Here is a 23,657-nt window from a genome sequence, read left to right on the forward strand (position 1 = left end):
TTACCGTCAATGACTGCAAAGCCAGCCATGGCAAGTACAAAAGCCCTAATACTAGGCGACAAAGGATAAAAATTCATTTATTTATGGTTTGTTGTTGTTCAGTCGAGTCTGACTCTTTGTGACCTCATGGACCATAGGGTCCAGAGGATTTTCATGGCAAGATACGGAAGTAGATTGCCAGGCCTTTCTTCCGCACAGATACTGCTGCTGTCCAGGTTAGGACCTGGTCAGATTCAAACTCAGAACCATCTGCCTCGAAGTCCGGTGCTGATGCCACTACACACCGGCTGGCCGTTATTTATGGTACATAATAGTTTAAATATCATCCAAAATCATATTATCTGGAGTGTCTGCTCACAGGACATTGTTAGTATTTTGTTAGTGTCCTTCAATTCCAAACCTTTAACGTTTTACAAATGCATCGTGAAATAATACATTGCCCAATATGGATTTGAATTCAGAGCTTGGTTAGTTGAATAATTGCTACGATCTGCTGAGCTTATAGGTTTGGGTCCCATTACGTATACTCTAATTTATGTATAAGTTATCTGGATTTGAAATCTGTGGGAGCTACATTGAAAGTTTCTTATGATACAAAATTGGGAGAAAAATGGTACAAGGAAGGACACATGTAATCAAATAGAATTGATTAACCTGTGACAGAATTGTTAAGAATAGAAAATGCTATGCAGCATAACCGCTAGTAAGAACAGAGGAAGGGATGTATCTGAAACAGTAAGGTCTGAAATGGGGCAGAAAGAAAATGCATCTCGATTGCAAACACACATTCCATTAAAGGAAATAGTGCAAATAAGGCCTAGAGGTAAGCAAATGCATTCTTGATCTTATATTTAGATACATTAATTATAATCATAAGTAGATAATTTTTGACTTATCCAATGCTTATGTTTGAGTGCATTTGTTTTGATGCACAATTTGTTGGGCGGAATATAAAAGCATTGGGGAATGATATAGCTTACACAGGCTCAAAAATGACCAGAAATTAATGAGTTGAGATATTTTTCAAATTGGGACTTTTTAAATTGGAACTGCACCAGTTGAAAATTATAGAAGGCTATGGCTAACTAAATAGTGATACAATAATACTACAGCATTTTTTTCAAATGTTATTGGCTCCTCAGTGACATCCTTACTGACACTCTGACACAATTATACTTCTACTTGATCCAACTGAAGTCCCAGCTGGAGCCCCAGGTGAATAATCTTTCTCCTACTGGTAGTCCCAGGTCAGACAACCCCTCTCCCAGACTGAGCCCCAGGATCGCCTGCAGTTCTGCTGTTCGTACACTCAAGTACAAAACTTACTCAACTGCAGTACTGAACCACGCTAACCTGATCAGTCTCTTTGAGTCCTATGGCATAAAATATAGAATCATATAAAGTAAGAACTAAGCATTAAATTTAATTTCTTTTGATGGATTTGTATTATCTTTTGTATTTTGTGGGGTTTTTTGGATCTCTCCATACCAGATAATCTTCAGTCAGAATCAGAATATGAATCTGGTTGATAATCACTCTCCAATATGGCGTGAAATTTGGTGTCTTGTGGCAGCAGTGCTGTGCAAAGACATAAAATTGCTATAAACTAAAAATAAATAAATAGGGCAAAAAAAAAGGAACAACGAAGTGGTGTTTATGGATTCGTGGACCATCCTGAAATCTGACGGCAGAGAGGAAGATGATTGTCAATTGTATTTCTCCAATGATCTGCAAGTTGAAAACACCAGCTTATTAAAAACATAGGAAAGGCATGTGATAAAAATCATTCTTTGGAAGAACATTAGAATTAACATGCTACCATAAACAGCTGCTGAGTACTTTAAATACAATATATTTAAAAAGATGAAGAGTAGGCTTAGACTAATGGGAATAAATATTTATTCTTGATGAGCTAAGTACATGGTTTGAAAAAACACTCAAAACCACTGCCACTGAGCTATCTGCACCGACTGGGTGGAAAATCCCTATCTTGTACACATCTCCAGGCACCAAAATTCCATTACACACAGGCACAAGACACTTAGTCAACTTCAAATGCAGAAAGAACTTCTGACCACAACCTCCAGTCACTGCAAAGAAAGTAGACGGTGGACCTTGTGTGGAAGGAGCAGGTAACAAAGCAGAATGTGGGGAGGGCTGGGAGAACTGATCCAAAGTTAGCCAGGTACTCAGTTTAAGAGAGGATCAGAGTGGGGTTGGAAGTCGGGCAGGCAAGTATTAGCCATTGACACTGTAGATGGACGTTGGTCAAGCAGATCATTAGAGAGTGGGTCTGAACAGGAAGAGGCTCACAAGCAGAGTTCAAGGCTTGGGTTTGATTCGAGAGGTGATCTGGGGTTAAATATACAGCAGTGGAACATAAGGTGACAGGGTCCCTGAGGAGTTTGTCAATGAGAATTGAGGGGAGAAGGGGAAGCTAAAGATATGATGGTAATGAATATTAAAAGTGTTTCTTAGAGGAGGACCTACTTAAAAGATAAGAGATGCATCTGGGATCCTGGCAGAAGACCAGATAAAGTCATGGTCCTTTAATTACGGCCAAAGCAGACACTGAGAAGTTTAGCCTCCGATTGCATCCATCCAATCAAGATTCAAGATTGCTTAATGCTATTTCCAGTACACAAGTGTAAAGGAGAATGAAATAATTGTTACTCTGGATCCGATGCAGCATAAAGAAACACAATAAGATAAGGAACAAATAATAAAAAATACAATAAATATAAATCATAACGTAGGTTATATGTATAGATTGATTGTATGTCCATAAAATGACACAAGGCACAGGAGTCTCTGTACATAAGGTGACTGTGACAGGGAGCTGGATTGAGACTAATCACCGAGTGGGAGTACGAGAAGAGAGCTACCTTTACAATCAGGTCCACACTCAGATTAAAAAGGCAGAACTTTGCGGCAGTTTTTCAGAGTTGGACTGGGACCAATCACCAAGCGAGATCCATTAGAAAGGGTGAATAAAAAACTGTGTGCAAGCGAATTGACGTTGTTGTGAGAGGATCAGTGTTTGGAATGGCTTTGGCTCGTCAGGCTTAGGCAAGATCAGGTTTGGGTGACGTAAAGCAGGGGTCCCCAACCTTTTTTGTAGGGCGGACCGGGTTCATATTGACAATATTCTTGCGGACCAGCCGACCGGGGTGGGGGAGGGGTAGGCTTGCCAATGGACAAGAGTAGCAGTCAGTACATTGTTTACCCCGAGAGACTACAATGACCATGAAGCCTTGCGCGGGCACTAGTGCGCATGTGTGATTTGCGCATGCATGTGCGTGCCGATTTTTTCTACAAATTGTTTTCAGTGATTCTGTTCGGGGGGTGGGGGGTTGTTAATCATGACTGGAATATAGGTGCTAAGTGGCTAATACTTTCAATTTCATTTCTAAAAGGTTTATCTAACAAATTTAATATTAAACACACAGCGCATATTTTCCTCGCATGAATACAGCGATAAGTCAATTATCAGGGGAGGACAGGGGAGCTTGAAGTAAGTGTTGAACGAACTTCCAGTAGAAGTGGCAGAAGCAGGTTCGATATTATCATTTAAAGAAAAACTGGATAGGTATATGGACAGGAAAGGAATGGATGGTTATGGGCTGAGTGCAGGTCGGTGGGACTAGGTGAGAGTAGCGTTCAGCATGGACTAGAAGGGCAGAGATGGCCTGTTTCCATGCTGTAATTGTTATATGGTTATATAAGTAAGTCAATAGCATCATAACATTTTAAGTAATGTTTGGATATTAAACACACAGCACATATTTTCCCCGTATGAACATATAAAATCATTGCAACACACCAATATCGCTGAATCAGTGGGAGCCCTGGGCTCGTTTTCCTGCAACAAGACGGTGCCATCGAAGGGTGATGGGAGACAGCGATACTCGAAGGGGGTTCCTTATGTCCAGTCTATTCCGCAATTTAGTTTTCTTTGCATTCATTGTAGCGATATGTTGGAAATAGAAGCAACGTTTTCAGTGCTTTCCTAGCTATCTCAGGATATTTAGCCTTGACTTTGATCCAGAATGCCGGCAGAGACGTTATGTCAAACATACTTTTCAGCCCGCCATCATTTGCAAGCTCAAGGAGTTGATCTTCTTTCCACGCTGACATGGATGACGCACGGGTAATGACCTCGCGTGCGTTCAAGCTCAACAGTGCGTGACAGAGAATGAGGAAAGGTGCAGCTGACTCATATTGTTTCATATCGCCGAATCGTATCATCTCCTCGTGGCCCGGTAGCGCATGCTTTGCGGCCCGGTACTGGTCCGCGGCCCGGTTGTTGGGGACCGCTGAAGTAAAGTATCTGGCAAGTTTCTCTTATTGTTCTTAATTCTTCATTTCCCATCTGTTAACCACATCTGCACCAGACACACTGAGCTGCAGCTCCTGAGGGAACATATTAAGGAAATGGAGTTTCAGCTGGATGACCGTCAACTCATACGGGAGAATGAGAAGATGATAGACAGGAGCTGCATGGAGGTAGTCACCCCTAAGTTGCAGGAGACAGGTAACTAGGTGACTGTTAGAAAAAGGAAGAGAAATGCACAGCCAGTATAGAGTATCCCTGCGGCCATTAATTCTCCTCAATAATAAGTACACTACTTTTGATACTATTGAGGGAGATGACCTACCAAGGTGGAGCAACAGTGATCGGGTCTCCGGCACTGAGTCTGAAGAGAAGAGAGTTGAAGAGGACTGCAGTGGTGATATAGATTCCATAGTCAGAGGAACAGTGACAAGATTATGTGAGCGTAATTGTGACACCCAGATGGTATGTTGCCTCCCAGGTGCCAGGGTCAGGGATGTCTCGGATCATGTCCATGGCATTCTCAAGGGCAAAGGTGAGCAGTCAGAAGTCTTGGTACATATTGGCACCAATGACATAGGTAGAAAAGGTGAGGAGATACTGAAGAGAGATTTTAGAGAGCTAAGTTAGAAAGCTGAAAAACAGGACCTCCATGATAGTGATCTTTGGATTGCTGCCCACGTCACACGCCAGTGAAGGTAAGAATAGGATGATTTGGCAGGTGACTGCATGGCTGAGGAACTGGTGCAGGGGGCAGGGTTCATATTTATGGATCATTGGGATCTCTTCTGGAGAAGGTAGGACCTGTACAAAAGGGACAGGCTACACCTGAACCCGAGAGGAATCTATATTGTTGTGGATACGTTTGTTAGAGTTGTTCAGGAGTGTTTAAACTAATTTGGCAGGGGGATGGGAACTGGAGTGACAGTGTTGAGGATGAGGTAGTATGTAGTGAGACTGCTAGCAAGGAAAGGTGATGATAAGGCAAAATTGCAGTCAACAGGATGAGTTACAATGTAAAAGGAGGACAAAATCAAAAAGGGTGAATACAGGACTGAATGTATTATGTTTGAATGGGCAGAGTACGGAATAAGGTAGATGAACTTGTAGTACAGTTACAGATTGGTATGAATGACATAGTGAGCATCACTGAATCGTGGCTGAAAGAAGATTATAGCTGGGAATTTAACGTCCAAGGATACACATTGTATCAAAAGGACAGGCAGGAAGGCAGAGTGGGTGGTGTGGCTCTGTTGGTAAAAAAAAATGAAATCAAATCATTAGAAAGAGTTGAGATACGGTCAGAAGGTATGGGTAGAGCTAAGGGACTGCAAGGCTAAAAAGACCCTGATGGGAGTTGTATACAGACCCCCAAACAGTAGTAAGGATGTGGCCTACAAATTACAGCTGGAGATAGAAAATGCATCCCAGAAGGGAAATGTTACAATAGTCATGGTGGATTTCAATATGCAGGGAAAATCAGGTTGGTGCTGTGCTGGATCCTAAGAGGGAGAATTTCTAGAATGCCTATGAGATGGCTTTTTAGAGCTGTTCGTGGTTGAGCCCATTAGGGGATCAGCTATTCTGGACTGGGTGTTGTTCAAGGAAACAGAATCGATTAGAGAGTTCAAGCTAAAGGAACCTTTTGGAGCGAGTGATCATATTGATAATAAATTCTCCCTGAAATTTGAGAAGGAGAAGCTAAAGCCAGATATATCAGCATTACAGTGGAGTAATAGGAATAGCAGAGGCATGAGAGAAGAGCTGGTCAAAATTGATTGGGAAAGAACATTGACAGGAATGATGGCAGAGCAGCAATGGCTGGAATTTCTGGAAGAAATTCGGAAGGTGCAGAATACATATATCCTAAGGAGGAAGACGTATTCTAAAGGCAATATGACACAATCATGGCTAATAAAAGAAGTCCAAGCATAAAAGCCAAAGAGGGGGCATATAATAGAGCAAAAATTAGTGGGAAATTAGAGGATTGGAAAGCTTTTAAAAACCAACAGAAAGCAACTAAGAAAGCCATTAAGAATGAAAAGATAGAATATAAAAGTAAGATAGCCAATAATATTAAAGAGGATACTGAAAGTTCCTTCAGATACATAAATTGTAACAGAGAGGAGAGAGTGGATATCGGAACATAGGAAAATGATGCTGGAAAGATAGAAATGGGGGACAAGGAAATGGGGGGTGAACTGAATAAGTATTTTGCATCAGTCTTCACAGTAGAAGACTCTAGCAATATGCTGAAAGTTTCAGAGTGTCAGGGGCAGAAGTGTGTGAAGTTGCCATCACCAGGGAGAACGTTATTGAGAAACTGAAATGTCTGAAGGTAGATAAGTCACCTGGACCAAATGGTGTACACCCCAGGGTTCCAAAAGTGATGGCTGAAGAGACTGCGGAGGCATTAGTAATGATCTGTCAAGAATCAATTGATTCTGGCATGGTTCCGGAAGAATAGAAAACTGCACAAGTCATTCCACTCTTCAAGAAGGGAGAGAGGCTGAAGAAAGGAAGCTGTAGGCTGGTTAGTCTGACCTGTGGTTGAGAAGATGTTGGAGCTGATTATTAAGGATGAGGTCTCAGGGTACTTGAAGGCACATGATAAAATAGGCTGTAGTCAGCATGATTTTCTCAAGGGAAAATCTTGCCTAGTAAACCTGTTGGGATTTTTGGAAAAAAATAACAAACAGTATAGGCAAACAAGAATTAATGGATGTAATGTATTTGGATTTTCAGAAGGCCTTTGACAAGGTGCCACACATAAAGCTGCTTAACAAGTTAAGAGACCACAGTATTACATGAAAGATACTAGCATGGCTAAAGCAGTGACTGACTGGAGGAAGGCAAGGAATGGGAATTAAGGGAGCTTTTTTCTGGTTGGCTGCCAGTGAATGGTGTTGTTCTACAGTGGTCTGTATTGGGACCAATTCTATTTACATTATATGTCAATGATTTGGATGATGGATAGATTATGGCCAGGTTTGCAGATGATATGAAGATAGGTAGAGGGGAAGGTAGTTTTGAGGAAATAAAGAGACTACAGAAGGACATTCATAGATTTGCGAAATGGGCAAAGAAGTGGCAGATAGAATACAGTGTTCGAAAGTGTATGGTCATGCGCTTTAGTAAAAGAAATAAAAGAGTAGACTATTTTCTAAATGGAGAGAAAATTCAAAAATCTAAGGTGCAGATGGACTTGTGCTGGATTCCCTAAAGGTTAATTTTCAGGTTGAGTCGGTGGTGAGGAAGGCAAATGTAATGTTAGCATTCATTTCAAGTTTACTAGAATATAAAAGCAAGGATGTAATGTTGAGGGGTTATAAAGCACTGGTGAAGCCTCACTTGGAGTATTGTGAGCAGTTTTGGGCCCTTAGCTAAGAAAGTATGTGTTGACATTGGTGAGGGTTCAAAGGAAGTTGACGAAAATTATTCTGGGATTGACAAGTCTGTCATATGAAGTGCATTTGATGGCTCTGGGTCTTCATTCACTAGAATTCAGAAGAACAAGGAGTGACCTCATTGAAACATATCAAATCTTGAAGGCCTCAATAGAGTGGATGTGGAGAGGATATTTCCAATGGTGGGGATTCTAAGACCAAAGTACAGCACCTCAGAATAGAGAGGTATCATTTTCAAGCAGAGGTGAGGAAGAATTTCCTTAGTCAGGGAGTGGTGTATCTGTGGAATTCATTGGCACTGGAAGTTGTGAAGGCCAAGCCATTGGGTATATTAAAGGCATAGGTTGATAGATTCTCAATCAGTCAGGTCATGAAGGGATTTGTGAGAAATCAGGAGATTGGGCTGAGAGGAAAAATGGATCAGCCATGATGAAATGGCGGAGCAGACTCATTGTGCCAAATGAGCCTAATTCTGCTCCTATAACCTATGGTCTTATGGAGATGATAATGTGGTGGTGGTGGGGGTGTGGAGGGGTGAGTTAGTAGGTGGAGATGGTTATCAACCTAACTGCTTGGGGAAAGTAACTGTTTTTGAGTCTGGTGGTCTTGGCATGGATGTTATATCTTCTCCTCCATGATGGTAGTGGAACAAACAGTCCATGGGCATGATGTGTGGAGATCCTTCATGTTACTGGCCTTTTTCCAGCAGCTTTCTCTAAAGATGTCCTTGATGGCAGTGATGAATTGGGCAGTTTTGACTACCTATTATAGAGATTTCCTGTCCTCATACATATTCAATTAGGTTCAAAATCTGCATTTCATGCCATTAGAAAGATCTGACAGCCTTGTGTCTATGTGTCTCATTTGCTGAGAGGGCCCACAACTAACTTAAGTACATTATTAGTGACTGTTTTGATAAAATGTTGCTAGAATTTCCATTCCGCTATGCTGTACAGTCTATCAACACACCATTTAGTATTTTGTATGTGTTGGTCAGAGTTTGACCTTATTGGCCTGCTTCAGAATTAATGTATTTCCATTTTCAAAAGCTTACAGTATGTGAGTTTGGTCTTCCCTGGGGGTTAAAAAAACAAATCAGCTGAAGCCAGAACCAAGTTTTTTCGGAAACCAATCTGATTTTTGAAGTAATGGGCTGAGAGCTTGATGGCCAATTTACTCTCACAAAATAGGTCTGTCCTTTAAATATTTTAATGAGAGCATGTTTTAGCAGTGTTTCAAAAAGTTCAAAAGTTGAAAATAAATTTATTATTAAACTAAATATATGTCACCATATCCAAACCTGAGATTTGTTTTCTTGCAGGCATTCACAGCAAATTTAAAAAAAAAATAATATTAATAAATATATAAGCAGTAAATTTCCAGAACATGAGATGAAAAGTCCTTGAAGTGAGTCCATAGGTTGTGGGATAGTGAAGTGTTGGGGTGAGTGACATTGTTATCATAGACTCACCTTCACTACTCAGTAGGTGAGAAGGTCTCTGGGGAAACTTAGACATAGCAAAGCATTGGGACCGGATGGTGTGAACCCCAAGGTCCTGAAGGAGTGTGTTGAGCAGTTGTGTGGAGTTCCCCAGCGCAATTTCAGTCTCAGCCCAGAAATGGTTCCGACTGTGTGGAAAATATTATTTGTGGTTCCAGTACCCAGGAAGGGCCAACCAAAATTCTTGAATGACTACCATCCAGTGGCCCTGACATTCCACATCATGAAGACCCTAGAAAGGCTGGTCGTGGCTCTCCTCCAACCCTGGTCAGATCAGCCCTCGATCCTCTGTGGTTTGTCTACCAGGGGTACGTTGGAGTCAACAATGCTGTCATCTACCTGCTGAACAGAGCCTACTCCCACTGGATAAGCAGGGTAGCACTGTGAGGATCATGTTTTCTGATTTCTCAAGTGCCTTCAATACCATACAGCCCTCATTGCTGGGGGAAAATCTCCATTCAATGCAGATTGGCATTTCCATTGCATCCTGGATAACGGACTACCTGACTGGCTGACCACAGTATGTGTGGCTTCAGATCTGTGTGTCATACAAGGCTATAAGCAGCACTGGGGCCTCACAAGGGACTGTATTGGCTCCCTTCTTGTTTACCTTGTACACCTCGAACTTTAGATACAACACTGAGTCATGTCATCTGCAGAAATTCTCTGATGACTCAGCAATAGTTGGGTGTATAAAGGGAGGATGGGAAGGTGAATACAGGGCCCTGGCGGAGGACTTTGTCAAATGGTGCAAGCTGAAACATCTGTAGTTCAACATCAGTAAGGCAAAGGAGATGGTGATGGACTTCAGGAAGGCTAAGCCTGCATTGCTCCCTGTCACTATTGATGGTGAAGACGTGGATGTGGTGAGGACCTTCAAGTACCTGGGGGTGCACCTGGATGACAGACTTGAGCGGAGCACCAACACAGAGGCCGTGTACAAGAGGGGCCAGAGTCACCTCTACTTCCTGAGGAGATTGAGGTCCTTTGGAGTATGCAGGCCTCTCCTTCACATGTTCTACTAGTCAGTTGTCGCCAGTACAATCTTTTATGCGGTGGTGTGTTGGGATAATTGTATCAACATGGGTGATAACAACAGGCTCAATAAACCAATTAGAAAGGCTGGCTCTGTTATAGGAGTCAAACTGGACACACCGGAGACTGTGGTGGAACAAAAGATTCTGTGGAAAATCCTGGCAATTCTAGACAACTTTTCTCACCCTCTGCATGCCACCTTGGCTGAACAGAGAAGCACTTTTAGTAATAGAGTAAGCAACTGTGGTGCTCCAAAGAGCGCTATTTGAGGTCATCCTTACCCTCGGCCATTAGGCTCTATAATGAGTCAACCTATAAAGAAGGTGGGGGGAGGGTGGGAAGGAGAAGGCTGGTAGGTGCCAGGTGAAAAACCAGTAAGGGGAAAGATAAAAGGGTGGGGGAGAGGAAGCAGGAAGGGGATAGGCAGGAAAGGTGAAGAAGGAATAGGGGAAAGCACAATGGGTAGTAGAAGGAGGCAGAACCATGAGGGAGGCAATAGGCAGCTGGGGGAGGGGGCAGAGAGAAACTGGGATGGGGTAAGGGAGGGAGAGGGAATTACCGGAAGTTGGAGAATTCAATGATTATGCCCAGGGGCTGGAGACTACCCAGACAGTATACGAGGTTTTGCTTCTCCAACCTGAGTTTGGCCTCATCATGGCAGTAGAGGAGGCCGTGTATGGACATATCCGAATGGGAATGTGAAGCAGAGTTGAAGTGGGTGGAACCGGGAGATCCTGTCTGTTGTGGTGGACGGAGCAGAGGTGCTTAATGAAGTGGCCCCCCAATCTGCGTCGGGTTTCACCGATGTAGAGGAGGCCGCACCGGGAGCACCGGATGCAATAGATGACTCCAACAGACTCACAAGTGAAGTGTTGCCTCACCTGGAAGGACTGTTTGGGGCCCTGAATGGTGGCAAGAGAGGAGGTGTAGGGACAGGTGTAGCACTTACGCTTGCAGGGATAAGTGCCGGGTGGGAGATCCGTGGGGAGGGACGTGTGGACCAAGAAGTCGCGGAGGGAGCGATCCCTGCGGAAAGCGGAGAGGGGTAGAGAGGGAAAGATGTGCTTAGTGGTGGAGTCTTGTTGAACGTGACGGAAGGTGCAGAGGATAATGTGCTGGATATGTCCATACATGGCCCCCTCTATTGCCATGATGAGGCCAAACTCAGGTTGGAGGAACAACACCATACCTCCAGCCCCTGGGCATGAACATTGAATTCTCCAACTTCCGGTAATTCCCTCCCCCTCCCTTCCCCCATCCCAGTTTCTCTCTGCCCCCTCGTCCAGCTGCATATCACCACCCAACACACATAAAAATTGCTGGTGAACCAGCAATTTTTATGTGTGTTGCTTGAAATTCCAGCATCTGCGATTTCCTCGTGTTTGCCTATCACCACCCTCTTTGTTCTGCCTCCTTCTACTACCCATTGTGCTTTCCCCTGTTCCTTCTTCACCTTTCCTGCCTATCCCCTCCCTGCTTCCCCTCCCCCACCCCTTTATCTTTCCCCTTACTGGTTTTTCACCTGGAACCTACCAGCCTTCTCCTTCCCACCCTCCCCCCACCTTCTTTATAGGGCCCCTTCCCCTTCCCTCTTCAGTCCTGACAAAGGGTTCCGGCCCGAAACATTGGCTGTTCGTTTCCACGGATGCTGCCTGACCTGCTGAGTTCCTCCAGCGTGTTGTGCGTGTTGCTTTGACCCCAGCATCTGCAAAGTAATTTGTGTTTATAATGAATCAACCTATAGCTGGGAAGTGATGACCCCTTCCTGTTAGACTGCTTGCGGTAACTTATTTTTTATTATTTCTACTTCCCTTCTAATATTTATATCTGTGCTCTTGTAATGCTACTGTGACATCATAATTTCCTTTGGTACCAATAAAGTATCTATCTATCTATTGAATGAAGTTATCCCTCATTAACTGTAAACAAGAGAAAATCTGCAGATGCTGGAAATCCAAGCGACACACACACTAAATGCTGGAAAAACTTAGCAGGCCAGGCAGCATCTATGGGAAAAAGGTATGTCCCAGTTCTGCTGAAGGGTTTCAGCCCGAAATGACTGTACTTTTTTCCATAGATGCTGCCTGGCCTGCTGAGTTCCTCCAGCTTTTTGTGCCTGTTCCTCATTATCTACAGCCAGCCAGTTAACGTGAGAACATAAGAAATAGGAGCAGGAGTAGGTAATCCAGCCCATCGAGCCTGCCCCGCCGTTCAATAAGATCATGGCTGATCTGTCCATAAATTCAGCTCCATCGACCTGCCTTTTCCCCATAACCCTTAATTCCCCTACTATGTAAAAACCTATCTAACTGTTCCTTAAATATATTTAGTGAAAAAGCCTCAACTGCTTCCCTGGGCAGAGAATTTCACAGATTCACTACTCTCTGGGAAAAACAGTTTCTCCTCATCTCCATCCTAAATCTTCTCCCCTGAATCTTGAGGCAATGTCCTCTAGTTCTAGTCTCACCTACCAGTGGAAACAACTTTCCTACTTCTATCTTATCTATCCCTTTCAAAATTTTGTATGTTTCTATAAGATCCCCTCTCATTCTTCTGAACTCCAGAGAGTATAGTCCCAGGCGACTCAATCTCTTCACATAGGTTAACCCCTTCATCCCTGGAATCAACATGGTGAACCCCTCTGCACTGCCTCCAAAGCCAGTATATCCTTCCTCAAGTATGGAGACCAGAACTGCACACAGTACTCCAGGTACAGCCTCACCAGTACCCTGTATAGTTGCAGCATGACCTCCCTGCTCTTGAATTCAACCCCTCTAGCAATGAAGACCAACATTTCGTTTGCCTTCTTAATAACCTTTTGTACCTGCAAGCCAACTTTTTGCGATTCATGCACAAGCACTCCCAAGTCCCTCTGCACAACAGCATGCTGCAATCTTTCACGTTTTAAATAATAATCTGCTCTCCTATTACTCCTTCCAAAGTGGATGATCTCACATTTACCAACATTGTATTCCATCTGCCAGACCTTGGCCCACTCACTTAACCTATCTATATCCCTCTGCAGACTCTCCACATCCTCTGTACAATTTGCTTTTCCACTCAGTTTAGTGTCATCAGCAAATTTTGCTACGCTACACTCAGTCCCCTCTTCCAAATCATCAATGTAAATGGTAAACAACTGCAGGCCCAGACCCCTGCGGCACCCCACTCACCACTGACTGCCAACCAGAGAAACACCCGTTTATACCAACTCTCTGCCTTCTATTGGTTAACCAATCCACTATCCATGCCAATACACTTCCTCCGACTCCATACATCCGTATCTTATTTATAAGTCTCTTGTGCGGCACCTTATTGAACGCTTTCTGGAAATCCAAGTATACAACATCTACCTATTCCCCTCTATCCACTGCACTCATTATGTCCTCAAAGAACTCCAGTAAGTTTGTCAAACAGGATCTGCCCTTTCTGAATTTATGCTGCATCTGTCTAATGGAACCACTCCTTTCTAAATGTTTCGCTATTTCTTCCTTGGTGACAGCTTCAAGCATTTTCCCGACTATAGATGTTAAGCTAACTGGCCTATAGTTGCCCGTCTTTTGCCTACATCCTTTTTTAAAAAATGGCGTGGCATTTGCTGTCTTTCAATCCGCTGGGACCTGACAGCTCTAGACCGTTTTGATAAATGATTACCAATACATCTACTATAACCTCCGCCTATTCCCTCAGCACCCTGGGATGCATCCCATCAGGACCAGGGGACTTATCTACCTTCAGACCCTCTAGTTTGCTCATCACTATCTCTTTAATGACAGTGATTTTATCGAGGTCCTCACCTCCCATTTTGTCCATTACATCCTTCTTTGGCATATTAGACGTGTCTTCCACCATGAAGACCAACACAAAATAGTCGTTCAAAGCCTCAGCCATTACGTTATCACCCAATATCCATTTCCCTTTCTCGTCTTCCAAGGGACCTACGTTGACTTTAGCCACCCTCTTCCACTTTATATATTTATAAAAACTTTTGCTATCTTTTTTTATATTATGCGCCAAATTTTATTCTGGCCTTGGGAATACTTGCAGGTTAGAGGAGGCAAATGGATTAAATCGATGAGCTGTTCTTTACAGCACTCCTTTTGGCCCAAAAGGGGGCAAGAGTCCTGTTGATCTGTTGCTTGTTGAGTTCTCTGTTATGGGCAAAAAGGGGCATAATGCTATCAGTGTTTGCATCAGACCCACAAGTTACCCAGGAAACTTATTCCTCCACAGACTCTGCTTACACCCTCACCCCAGCCAGGATCTTCCTTCCAATCATCATCAGCCCCTGCCTAAATTTAGAAACCCTGACCACCATTTGTACTTCTTTCCACTTACCCTCCCTGCGACTACTAATCCAACAAACCACTATGACTATAACCCATAAATACCATTTCTCCCGATGCAGGTTTTCAACCTGAAACATCAAGATCTCTTCACTCTCAAAGGTGCAGTTTGACCCATTGACTTCTTCTAGCAGATTGTGTGCTGCTCCAGATTCCAGCATCTCTTCTGTCTCCATTTGTTTCCCCTCTCCCCACCAAGAACTTTGCCATCAGAAACTCCCCACAATTGGGCCTTTAATTGACTACTATTGAAATTATTTTTCTTTTGTAATTTCATTGGGCAGCCAAAAACAAAACATGCTACCTGCAGTTCAACTTTGCTCTCCAATCTCTTTCCAAAGCACTTGATCATGTCTCACCTTAGCAGCTTAAATAAATCGAAGAGTCTCTGTGCTGTGTAAGTAACGTTCAGGATCATTGAGATGTCTGAAACACTGACATACAACCTGACACATCGAGGAAGCTTTCACAGTACTTACTCGAACCATACTTGACCCATATCTGAATTTTCTCAGATATACCATTCTCTCTTAAATATATGATGTTATTTTTAACTCATAAATTTATCACAGCCAGCGAAGATTTGAAAACTTGCATGTTAATTAATTGAGTAATGCATTTTAAAATTTTACCTTACCTTGTGATCTGCGTCCTTACATTGAAATCGAGGGAACGCATTGACCGTAAGACTTCTATGCAGCCTAGATACTGCAAAAAAAATTAAATAACAATTTAGGTGTTTTTTTAAGTAAACACTAGCAGTCTAATACATTCATCACTTTTCTTCTTATTCCATTCAAAGAATAATTTATTTCTCACAATATTTGAAAGCATATTAATAGCAACAATTGATATTTTTACAGAATTTACAATCAGTGAAATTTTACAGGAGCATTATCAACCAAGTTTTCCAACGAGCTTCTTCAAGAGGTAGATTTTGTGCTTGTATTATATGTTTTGTTTGAAATGCTGCACAATACAACAAACTCTTTTACCTACTTATCATCATGGATACACTGCCTGGGTGCCATTATCATCCTTTGACACGACTAAAATAAGGATGTTTTATCACTTTAAGTGCTCTCATTCTATACATTTACAAATACATTTCTTCCCAGGTAAAAAGATCCAAACTGCACACAACACTGCATGTATAGTTTCTGCTCTGCATAACTGCAGCAAGACGTGTTTGCTCCTGTACTCAAATCCCCTCCCTATATTACTGGACTGCCATCTCTGGTATGGTAAAGGATAGATAGTAATTTAAGAATACTGATCATTTGCTGAAAGGTATGTGTGAAAGAAATGCGGGTGCATTTTGTTTTCCCCAGGACTAATGAAAATTCATTCAGCTCCAGAATGAAATCCCACCAGTGGAAGCCCGATCAGACAATTATTGATATAATTACCCTGTGGGTCCCCTGGGGAAGTTGAAGCCCAATGCCTGCGAGTCCAAGTCCCATACTGAGTCCGAGTCCACTGTAAGCCAAAATAGATAGCCTTTCTTGGTGTTAATGAACTAGCATGTACATGAATGGGAAGGAGGAAAGGGGCTTGTTTTTCCATTGTTCTGTTACTTGTTGTGTTGTGTTCTGTACCGTGGCTAAGCTGTGCTGGCACTGCAATGTGTGGCGACACTTGTGGACTGTCCGCAGCACACCCTCAGGTGCATTGGTTGCTAACATAAATAACTCATTTCACTGTAGGCTTCAATGTACATGTGATAAATAAACTTGAATCGTGTGAGCCTCATGTCCTTCACAATGTGGTTCTCATTGACGAGAACATCTTTCCCCATGGTCACCTGGGTCTTACCCTATCAGAGACGTAATCCCCCGCCCCAACTTCCCTGCAGCTTAATGAGCTTCTTTCCTCACCTTCTTAGTTCTGATGAAAAGTCTCTGACATAATCCCTGTTTCTCTTCCCACAAATGAGGGCTGACCCACTGAGAATTTCTGACACTTTCTGTTTTTATTTCACATTGGACGAAGTTCTTCCATGTGCATGCCAGCTACATGGAAGTCAAGTCATGTTGTTCCAAGGAGCAGCTGTTGATAGACACTCATTGACTCATAGTCTTGAATGCTCTGGAAAGTGTGCAATGAGCAATCAATTGTGGCTAAAATGTTTACTGACTTGCTATGCAATGATCTGTAGCATTTGTTTAACGGTGCACATGTAGGCCAAAATTCTGTTGAGGTAACATGGCCAATTCATGTTTGATTTATGTACAGAGCAGCTCTGCTAACTTTGTGCATCCATGCAGACAACTGCAAGCTCATAACAAGTGTTTGATTAAGTGGTCCTTGACTGAGATCTGACTATGCCTCCACCCAGCCTTGGACTAACATTTCCAGAAAAGTTTCTGCAGTGCACTTGCGCTATCACAGCAGAAATTGAGTTCATCGGGAACTTCAGTTCCAAATGAGGAGACCTCGTTCCTCAAATATAAGAAATTGGTGGTTTGAAACATTTTTGTAAAGGAGGCGGTATGCACCCCGATTTGTTCACTAAGGGAGTGTTGACGTGTAAGGTCCATTGAACTGAAAGATAACAGGCTTGTATAAAAGTTTTGATGGTCTCCAGCTGTGGGTGAAGAGGAATTACAGCTTTGCCATAAGCTCTAAAATTCACATTGGCCAGAGTTCTTGCTAATCCTGGAAACTTTGTCAGACTTTGCAATAGAGTTTCTCTGTGAATGTGATGACACAAATGAATGCAATTTTTCTGGGCTGGGTTTTTCAGTGATGTTTTGTGATAGTTACATGAGCCCCATGCTAATAAATTAGATTTCATCAACAATTTGAGACGTAAGTAGATGAACAGCATATGGCCATATGATGAATGCCCTCCTCCACAGAGCTCCATACTGTTTTCAATGAATTCTGCAATCCTATTTCAACATTCCTGAAGATATTGTGGGATCACTGATAAGTAGGCTTCTTATCTGAACAACCATTGTCTTCCATTCCATTGTCAATTTGCCCTCATGACCATGATTTGTTCTATTCCCTTCGCTTTGGCTCTAAATGGAAATTCACTCCCACTCTGATTGGCAAGAACTCCTTTGATAATCAAAATTTACTAAAATTCTACCAACAAAAGTCTACCCTTTATTGAATGATGCCAAAGATATGGGGAAATGTTCGCGTTTATTCCACTCTGTTACAGCTTGTGATGCTCTGGGCACAGACCTTATCCTCAAAATGTTTCATCCTTAATTTCAGAAAAAATATCTTTCTATCAGCTTCACCTATATTCAGTGGCCACTTTATTCGGTACACCTACTCATTAACACAAATACCTAATCAACCAATTACGTGGCAGCGACTCAATGCATAAATGCATGAAAATATGGTCAAGAGGTTTGGTAGTTGTTCAGACCAAACATCAGAATAGGAAAGAAATGTGACCTAAGTGACTTAGACAGTGGAATGACTGTTGGTGCCATGCGAGGTGGTTTGAGTATCTCAGAAACTGCTGATCTCTTGGGATTTTTATGTATGACAGTTTCTAGTGTTTACAGAGAACAGTGCAAAAAAGCAAGAATAGAATGTCTAGTGTGTGGCAGTTCCATGGTGAAAACACCTTGTTAATGAGAGAGGTCAGAGGAGAATGGGCAAACTGGTTCGAACTGACAGAAAGATGACGGTAACTCAAATAATCACACATTACTACAGTGCTGTGCAGAAGATTATCTCTGAAAGCACAATACCTTGAAGTGGCTGGGCTACAGCAGCAGAAGACTACAAACATACACGCATTGGCCACTTTATTAGGTAGAGGAGACATCTAATAAAATGACCACTAAGTGTATAAATACAAGGTCAAAAAAAGTCATCTTCACTAGGTTTCTACAATAGGCTAAAGATTTGGGGAAGTAATCTCAAAAACAAAGCGTACACCTTGAAAGCAAGCTTACTCACCCATTCGTGTATTCTATTGACTTACAAATCTCACTGATTTTCAAAATGAAGAACAAAGCTGCATATTCTTTTCACTGTGACATACATAAAGGATGGCCTTCATGAGGCCAGACAGCTTAAAATATTTGTCTTAATTCCCACTCATCTGATATGATGATATTCTCTTCACTTCCATAAATTCCTGAATGAAGTGTACTGAAACAGTTCTTCTCAAAGTTTTCATGTCTATTAATGGTTTATACATATGAATCAGTTACTCCGCTTTAGGTAGCTCTTGACTGGTGATTCAGCAGTGACTCTCATCAACACGACCTCCAGGAATGTGATGCAGTGTTACTTTAATCGTGCCTCTGCATCACACAGGAGTTGGAAGACAGGGTGGGAAGAGGATGGAGGCTCGGAGGACTCAAGAGGCGACAGGGGAGACTGAGAGGCCCAGTGTTGGAGAGTAGTGGTAGAGAAAGGGAAGCCCGGGGGCCCACCAACAGTGAGGAAGATCTCAGCCCAGAGGTGGGAGGTGCCAGGGTTGTTAGAACCAGAGATGCTGACAGTGAGTAACACCATTGAAGAAGTGTGGTGGATATTCACTGTCCAGGGGGCCAGGACGCTTTTCTTTTTTGCCAAACTCAGCTTTCTAAACACTAGCAGCAGACACTGCTAGAGATTAAAGTGTTGTTTTTGAGTACGTTGAACTTCCAACCCTGATTTCTCCCCTTCCTTTCCAGCCCTGATAAAGGGTTTCAGCCCGAAACGTCGACTGTTTACTCTTTTCCATAGATACTGCCTGGCCTGCTGATTTCCTCCAGCATTTTGTGTGTGTGTGTGTGTGTGTTGCTTCCAACTAATATTCTTTCTTTAGCTTCTAATTGTAACCGAGAGTGTGTCATCAGTTCTTAATATAACTGTCAAGCAGCTTTGCCTAAAGCCCTATCTAAAGAACAGGTTTGCTGGCTCACAGCATCTGGGCTTATTGCTAATGAGCTGCTGTGTAATACAAAAGTAAGGGTTATCTTACTTTTGAATCTTTCAAACAAATAATGCTGGTTAAGTTGTTTAGTTGAAGGAAGCTTACAGTTTGAAATTTTCACTTGGCATATGAAATAATTGGACGGTTTGTATACTTAAGAGAATCAGCTTCACAACAACATCTGTGGGCACCTGGGTTTTCCGTCTCCAGAAGCTTTTAGGCTACTTGTGTTAAAAGGAATCTGAAAAAAATATTATCAGTGTGTAAAGTTACCTGTAGCAGAGAAGCAGGATAAACATAGAGAGCAGTTCAGACGTAATAGGAATGGTCCAGAAACATCAAGAAGAATGACAGAAACAGAGGATGAATTAGATTCCATTCATCTGCTTTTGATTTCTTTGATGAATGACTGGTTTGTCAGTGGCTCATAGGTATGGCATTTTGGTTATAGAAATTGTAGCTGTGTTTTGGAAATGCTTTGTTTTTTAGAAATAATTTGTAATTTGGAACCGTTTTATAAGATAGAAATCCTCGACAAGTTTTAAACGTGCTTTAAGAATGTTGTTTGAACTTAAACATGTATCACTGAAAATAAGTGACCTGTGTTTAAATTACTTGGTTACCTGGAACTACCTCCTCCTTGGTAGGGAGGGGGGAGACCCATCGCTCAAATAGTGGGTATTGGCAGCTAAATTCCTCATAGCCTTTAATGCCCTAATTAATGAGTAACCTATCAACCTCCACCTTAAATATACCCATTGACTTGTCCTGCACAGCTGTGTGAATTCCACAGATCCACCACCCTCTGGCTAAAGATGAGAAATTTTTCCTCATCTCTGTTCTAAATGAACATCCTTCAATTCTGGGAATGTGTCCTCTAGTCCTAGATTCCCCTACGATAGGGAATATTCTCTCCATTTCCACTTTGTCCAGACCTCTCAATAATAGATAGGTTGCAATGAGATCCCCCTCATTCTTCTAAACTCCAGCAATTGTGGCCCAGAGCTATCAAACGCTCCTCATATATTAACCCTTTAATTCCTGGGATCATTCTCATGAATCTCCTCTGGACCCTCTCCAATGCCAGCACATCTTTTCTTAAATAAGGCGTCCAAAACTGCTCGCAATATTCCAAGTGCAGTCTGACCAAAGCCTTATAATTAGCATTATATCCTTGCTTTTGTATTCTAGTTCTCTTGAAATGAAGGCTAACATTGCATTTGCCCTCCTTACCATCAACTTAACCTGCAAGTCAACCATTAGGGAAAGCTGCAAGAGTACTCCCAAGTCCCTCTGTACCTCTGACTTTTGAATTTTCTCCCCATGAAAAATAGTCTATGCTTTAATTCCTACTGCCAAAGTGTATGACCATACACTTCCCTACATTATATTCCATCTGCCACTTCTTTGCCATTCTCTCATAAGTCAAATTCCTTCTACAGACACCAGGCTTCCTCAACACTACCTGCCGCTCCAGCTATCCTCGTATCACAAACTTGGCCACAAGGCCATCAATTCCATCATCCAAATCATTGACATACAACGTAAATAGAAGTGGTCCCGATCTGGTCGCCTGCAGCACACCACTAGTCATTGGCAGCCAAGCAGAAAAGGCCAAATTTATTCCCACTCTTTGCCAGTCAGCTAATCTTCTGTCCATGCTAGTACCCTTCCTGCAATACCATGGGCTTTTATCTTGTTAGGCAGTCTCATGTGTACCACCTTGTCAAAGGCCTTTTGAAAATCCAAATAAATACCATCTACTACCTCTCCTGTGTCTATCCTGCCTACTATTTCCTCAAAGAATTTCAAGAGATTTGTCAGGCAAAATTTCTCCTTTAGAAAATAATACTCACTTTGCCTTATTTTGTCCAAGTATCCTAAAACCTCATCCTTTATAATAGACTCCAACAGCCATCCAAATACTGAAGTCAGACTAACTCGCCTATAATTTTCTTTCTTCTACCTCCCTCCCTTCTTAAAGAGTGGAGGACATTTGCAATTATCTAGTCCTCAAGAACTATTTCTCTATCCCCCTTTACTACCTCTACGGCATCATTTTCCAGCAGTCCAATGTCTACTTTTGTCTCTCTTTTACTCTTTATACATCTGAAAAATCTTTTAGTATTCTGTTTTATATTTTTGGTTAGCTTACCTTCATATTTCATCTTTTCTCTCTGTGTCTTTTTTAGTTGGCTTCTGTTGGTTTTCAAAAGGTTCCCAATCCTCTACCTTCCCAACATTTTTTTGCTATATTATATGCCTTCGCTTTTGCTTTTATGGTGTCTTTGAATTTCCTTGTCAGCTATGGTTTCCTCGTCCTCCTTTTAGAAAACCTCTTCACCTTTGGGATGTATCTTTCCTGTGTCATCCAAATTTCCCCCATTTACACCATCCGATACTATTCTGCCTTCATCCATGCTAGTATTCCCTTCCAATCAACTTCGGCCAGCTCTTCTCTCATGCCTCTGTAGTTCCCTTCACTCCATGGCAATACTGATAACTTTGATTTTACCTTCTCCTTCTCAAACTGCAGGGCGTATTCTATCATATTATGACCACTGTAAAGTATGGATCTATTTTTCTGAGCACAATGACGCCCCCCCCCCAGCTCTATGTATTGATCTGTTGTCTGCACGTGCGCTGTTGCCTACATATGCGCATTGCTTTCTACATACACGCATTGCTTTCTCTCTCTCATTGCAATGTGAATACACCAGTTAATCCATCTCCTGCATGCATGCTTTTACTTAATTGAAATATAGTGGTGCACAGAAACAACAAATTGGCGATGGGTATGAACCTGAATGTCAGAAAATATCATGAACTGCACCAACAGATGTGGGACGAAACAGTGAGAGTTAAACAGCACGAGAAAGCCGAAGGAACACCTGAGTAACAGTGAAACGTGTGCTGAATTTAAAGTGAAAATAAAATGGCAATGGCTTCAGTCGGGAAAGTTGAAGAATTTGATGGTGCTAATGAAGGCTGGGAGTCGTATATCGAGAGGGTGGAACTGTATTGTAATGCAAACAACCTGGAGAAGCAAAAGAAAGTCCCGACTCTTCTTAGGGTACACTTCAATGAGCCCAAGCATATAGACTTTTACACAACCTAGTAACCCCTGAAAAGCCAGCACGCAAGACGTCTGATGAAATTATTACAATTTTACACCATCACTTGAACCTTAAACTGCTGTCAATAGCTGAGAGATTTAGATTTTACAAAAGGAACCAGTCAAACGATGAAAGCATTTCTGAATACAATGTAAAACTGCATAAACTTTCCTAGTACTGTGACTTTAGAGGTAGACTTTCTGATGCATGAAGGGACAGGCTTGTAAGTGGCATGCATAGTCAAAGCACTCAAAAGAGGCTACTATCTGAAAGAGACCTAACCTAGAATGGGGATTGACAATTGCAATATCATTAGAGACTGCAGCAAAACTACAAAAAAGGATAGAATGTGAAATGCACAAAGTGTCCCTGAATGGTGCAAAAAGCCAAAGATATTATTGATGTGGAAAATCCTCCCATGATACAATGACCATTAGTTCAAAGAAAAAGTCTTCAGAAAGTGTCACAAACAAAGTCACAAACAGAGAATGTGCAAGGCAGACAAAAAGCACAACTGAGTGAGAAGTCTCAAACACAAAACTAAGCAAATACATAAAGTTACTGATTGTAAAGCTGAATCAGAGAACATAGACTCTGACAAAGGTGAACTGTCATGCATAGAACTGCATAGTGTAACTGAAGCAGATAACAAAATCATCTGGATCCCAATAGATGTGTCCAGTGGAAAACTGAAAATGGAGCTGGATACAGGATCAGCTTTGTCCATAATTTCAGAGGCTGATTACAACAGACTGTTTTATAAGATGCCATTAGAGAAGATGTCATTGATGCTAAAGACTTAAACAGGTGAAAAGGTATCTCCCAAAGGTCAAACAAAACAGTTAGAGCTCTATGTATTGAAAAGAGGAGGGCCAACAATTTTTGGGCATAAATGGTGAAGAAAAATCCAACTAGACTGGCACTCATTTAAAGCTCTCAGTGTGGCATCAACAGGCAACTGCAGCCCAAATGGTAGCACTAACCAGAGACTGTACTGCTGCTCAATGCTAATCAGAAGGTATTTG

General features: G+C 42.1%; 1 protein-coding gene across 1 annotated transcript in view; it reads right to left on the minus strand.

The window, feature by feature from the left end:
- LOC134357385 (SHC-transforming protein 3-like) overlaps positions 1–23,657 on the minus strand; it is a 157,244-nt gene that overhangs the window by 74,704 nt on the left and 58,883 nt on the right. Inside the window, exon 2 of the mRNA XM_063068903.1 lies at positions 15,260–15,330. Within this exon, the coding sequence (XP_062924973.1) occupies positions 15,260–15,330 (71 nt within the window). The remainder of the gene's footprint in view (positions 1–15,259; positions 15,331–23,657) is intronic.

Source organism: Mobula hypostoma, chromosome 16 (assembly GCF_963921235.1).
Source record: "Mobula hypostoma chromosome 16, sMobHyp1.1, whole genome shotgun sequence".
Lineage (NCBI taxonomy): Eukaryota > Metazoa > Chordata > Chondrichthyes > Myliobatiformes > Myliobatidae > Mobula > Mobula hypostoma.